Source organism: Pseudochaenichthys georgianus, chromosome 16 (assembly GCF_902827115.2).
Source record: "Pseudochaenichthys georgianus chromosome 16, fPseGeo1.2, whole genome shotgun sequence".
In the NCBI taxonomy this organism is placed as follows: Eukaryota; Metazoa; Chordata; class Actinopteri; order Perciformes; family Channichthyidae; genus Pseudochaenichthys; species Pseudochaenichthys georgianus.
Window position 1 is genome coordinate 7,167,261 of NC_047518.2, and position 3,948 is coordinate 7,171,208.

The 3,948-nt window shown below is 41.9% G+C and overlaps 1 protein-coding gene across 1 annotated transcript; it reads right to left on the reverse strand.

Moving 5' to 3' along the window:
* Positions 1 to 315: 315 nt before the first annotated feature.
* kiaa1143 (KIAA1143 ortholog) lies at positions 316 to 3,845 on the reverse strand. Its single transcript, XM_034102325.2, has 3 exons — positions 3,641 to 3,845; positions 3,198 to 3,345; positions 316 to 3,029 (listed from the first exon to the last, which is right to left on the reverse strand). The coding sequence occupies exons 1-3, from the start codon at positions 3,752 to 3,754 to the stop codon at positions 2,800 to 2,802; spliced, it is 492 nt and encodes a 163-aa protein (XP_033958216.1). The 5' UTR covers positions 3,755 to 3,845; the 3' UTR covers positions 316 to 2,799.
* Between the last annotated feature and the right edge of the window lie 103 nt (positions 3,846 to 3,948).

The window sequence follows — 3,948 nt, forward strand, 5'->3', positions numbered from 1 at the left end:
GTGTGTGTGTGTGTGTGTGTGTGTGTGTTTTCAATAATCACTGGCTGCAGGTTTATAAGGTATATGAAGTAACTACATGTGAGTGTAAACAGATCATTTCAGTCTCTCCCACGTTGTGTTGCTCGTAGAACATGCTAGCAGGGTTCATGTCCTGCCTGCCAGTGTGATCATTAAACACATTTGGAATGAAGCACTCAAATATCAAGCCGCTGGAAATCTGTCGGTGCCTAGGAGCATTTGAAACACTATGAATGGAGAGCTCATGTCAACTCCTCGAGCCATACTGTTGTCCGTCACATTCCCTCCATGTCTGTCTTTGACCCCCCCCCCCCCCCAGGCGCAGTATCCCCTGCCCAGGCGCAGTATCCGCTTCAGACATGCTTCACCAACACTGAGCGATTCCTCATGACTCTGGAGAAACGGGCTCTAAAGTGCTCCGAGGTTTCCACACAGAGGTGGACACTCTTATTCTTTGTTATTGGCTGAATGTCCGGTTTGATCTTGATTTCTGTCATGCAACCAGTCTTTCCATTTCTCAGAATAACCAATGAATTTAGATTTGAGTGAGTTTTTTCCCTATGATTTAATACTTGTTTCTTGAAGACATCACAAGAAGCAAATGACTTCTGCTGGAGCTGATTTTGATTCTGTTGTGGTGTTTTGTCACAAGAACACCGTCTTCAATAAACCCAGGTGGAGAGGATCACATTGACCTGAACAGAAACACGTCTCTTATTCCCAGAGCTCTAGTCAGTGAGCTTATTTATTTCATGGACGCTGGAGTCAGATGACTGAAGCTGGGCCGCGTCCCGTCAGGAAATGCGAGGATTTGTTCAGCTTTGATTTTCTAAGTCAAGGTTTCTTCCTTCAATTGTAATGTAGATGCAGGTGTGAGAATGAAACATGCCTTTTCAAATAAAGAGGTTAAAATAACTTGGTAATATGTCTTAATTACAATGTGCACAATGCATGTGATGTTATACAGTATACTCAGGAATCCTGAAGTCAAATTGTAAGACCTTTTTTAAGACCCTTTCCATACATTAAGACCTCATCGCCACTTTACCTCACACTTACTATATATAGTATTGATTGTCCTTCCTATCTTCCAACCATTTGGACGCAGACTTGCATTTCCCCATAACGATGTTTAACAAACATCGGCGTAAACGGTCCTTCGCGCGCTATCGAGCAGTGAGCGCGCGATGTCCTGTTCAGATGACGTCAGACCCAACGGGATGCCATCAATAAACTCCACAGAATCACACTACACACCTACGCCATGATTACATTCAGGCAGACTGATACAACCTCTTTGGACAATTTATATACTTATTGAAAACAAGCTACAAAATGTAATACCTTGGAAAATGCCGTTTAATACTTTTTAATAGCCTTAATTTTCGCTAAATTGATTTATCAACTTTTAGTACTTTTTAAGACCCCGCGGACAGCCTGATACTAAACTGCACATTTTTCACATGTACACTTTCTACAGTAAACATTTAGAAATAAAAGCTATGTGAACCATTCCTCCATGTTAATGCTTCTTTAGCTTCCAGAACATTAACAATGCTTCATTTTCTGCTCTTCACACCACTTCCACAGTGCACCTGTGACCTTCACACACTGAAAACAATGAGCGTACAAAACAGGATGTTTTTATATTTCAAATGTTACTGCCACCATTTTCATAAAAATGCACACAATAAAACAAACACTTTAAAAAAAACATACAATTGCATTGACAAGAATGCATGATTTGACTGTTCCAGCTCCTTGGTCGAAGCTAGAATATGTTCAATACATAAATGTATGAACGATGAATTATTTTCCATGTCTTAAACACTTGGACATACACATACACAGCAGAGGATGAAAAACATCAACAAAAAGATCATATGTAAAAGAAGCAGGTGTTACACCATCACACGACAAGCAGCTTGAAATGTTCCGCCTCCAATAGAAGGTGGAGATACTGGGACGAGGGGGTGACCTGGTTTCAGGAGGTTCTTTTTAGGTGGGATAGATTTCTTTAAGAACAGGTTATCAAAAGTTTGTCAGTTTGCATTCAACCTCAACAATGACAAATGTGTCTATCTATTCCAAATGTTCACTCTTGGGATTGACTATTGTTCCGTGTAAAATTAGCATGAAATCCAACAATCAACCTCCTGGTTTTTGAAAGCGGTGTTGCTTGATTTCCATCTATCAGATTTGTTTGCATGAGACGGAAGCAGCTGTTCTGAGGAGCACCTTCAAACAGAAGCACAGCTTTAGCACCTACTGCTGATGTTCTCTTGCCAGATGTTTGATGGAAAATGACTTACAACAACACTGGTGATATGCCATGTTTTAGCCCATGAAAAATAGCCTACATTTCTGTGAACCATCGTTCTCTTTTTAAATGGGTGTCCATTCATTTCAGTATTCAAATATACTTCAAAGGATTCAGAACTTTTAAAATGCCTTAATGGGCTTTAGATTTACAAATCACGGAAACCTGAAACTTGTTTAAGGTAGGTCAATAATCAAAAGGTGAACTCTACTTGGCAAAGTCTGAATCAAACTGTCGTCAGTAATATCAAGTAGAGACTGTTTGTAGTCAGTGGGCTTAGACATGGACACATACTAGCTTCAAACAACTACACATGGACAGGCTACACTGTTGGGGAACTCCAGGGCAATTAGCCCCTGTTCCAAATCATCAATATTATGAACAAGTCACCCAAACACATTCAAATGTCCCCTAGATGATGTCTGTCACATGGCTTCATGACACTCTTTCATCAATACTAGTTAGTTCTCCTCTTCCTCTTCCTCCCCTCCAAATGATAGAAGGCTGTTATTTTTTACTTTCTTTCCAGACTTCACCTCTTTCTTCACTTCCTCCCCCTCCCCCTCCTCTTCTTCATCACTCTTCTTCTTCTTCTTGCTGGAGCTGGCCTTGATGCCCTGGAATTTGTCTGAGGAGGAGCGCTTGGCTGGTTTCTTGAAGAGGATTTTACCATCGGGAGCTGCATAGTCATCTGTGGACAGGACGGATGTATGTGATTCATCAAAACAGTCAGTCCCTGCTGATGCCTTGGCAAAATACAACACTATCGCCTATCGACAGAAACGTCAATAAAACATGGAACTGGACTGCATCGTTCCGTTTCTGTCCAGAACAACAAAGAAACCCTTGCTGCTGTTACCTTTCTCCCCTGCAGGACGCAGCTCGTCCTTGATTTTCTTCACGTCCTCTGCGCTCAGGTCCCCCCCCTTCAGAACCACCACCTGAGGGAGCTCGTCCTCCCGGTCACTGCCGCTGTCATCATCATCCAGGACTGGCATGGTCTGCAACTGAGAGGAAGATAAAACACAGACATGTATCTAATGAGAGAACTAAACCCGTTTGAAATGTTTCGTTCGTATCTTTCCAGGCAAAGCGGTGTTCCGATGTTCGAATCAAAGTGAACGTGTATTGTTAAAATGGCAGACAATGATTCAATCAACAGACTGAGACCCAATACAAACACAATTCTGGTCCAAAGAAAGCTATTATTTCACTAAAATGTGTTAGCGGTGTTCAGGCTTTGTGTTGCTAGCTTTAACGTAAATACAGGAATACAAACCTCCACGTTATTTACATATTCACCTTAGTTTCAACACTCGGTCCTTCTTTATAACCAACATCCTTCTTAAACTTCTTCAGAAAGGACGGCTCCGCGGGTTTCACCCACGTCACGCCACTGGCCTTGCTTTTGTTCATTGCAAATGAGTTAATACGATCGAAAGACAACAAATGTTTGCAGGCCTAAATCTAAACACACTACGGTTTCTCCAAAATCCTGAGTACGTCATTAAGATGGGCCGCTGCAAGTCACGTGCTCTCAGGAGCTACTGCAATTGGGCGACCTTTTCTTCTTCTACTTATTTCTCCGCAGACAAGCCACATTTGAGTGC

What these genes read in the sequence shown, in the direction of transcription:
- kiaa1143 (XM_034102325.2), bottom strand. Translation starts at nt 3,754, where the DNA reads ATGAACAAAAGCAAGGCCAGTGGCGTGACGTGGGTGAAACCCGCGGAG. An exon ending in GACCGAGTGTTGAAACTAAG is followed by an intron (nt 3,346 to 3,640) that starts GTGAATATGTAA and finishes TCTTCCTCTCAG; the next exon opens with TTGCAGACCATGCCAGTCCT. An exon ending in GCGTCCTGCAGGGGAGAAAG is followed by an intron (nt 3,030 to 3,197) that starts GTAACAGCAGCA and finishes TCCTGTCCACAG; the next exon opens with ATGACTATGCAGCTCCCGAT.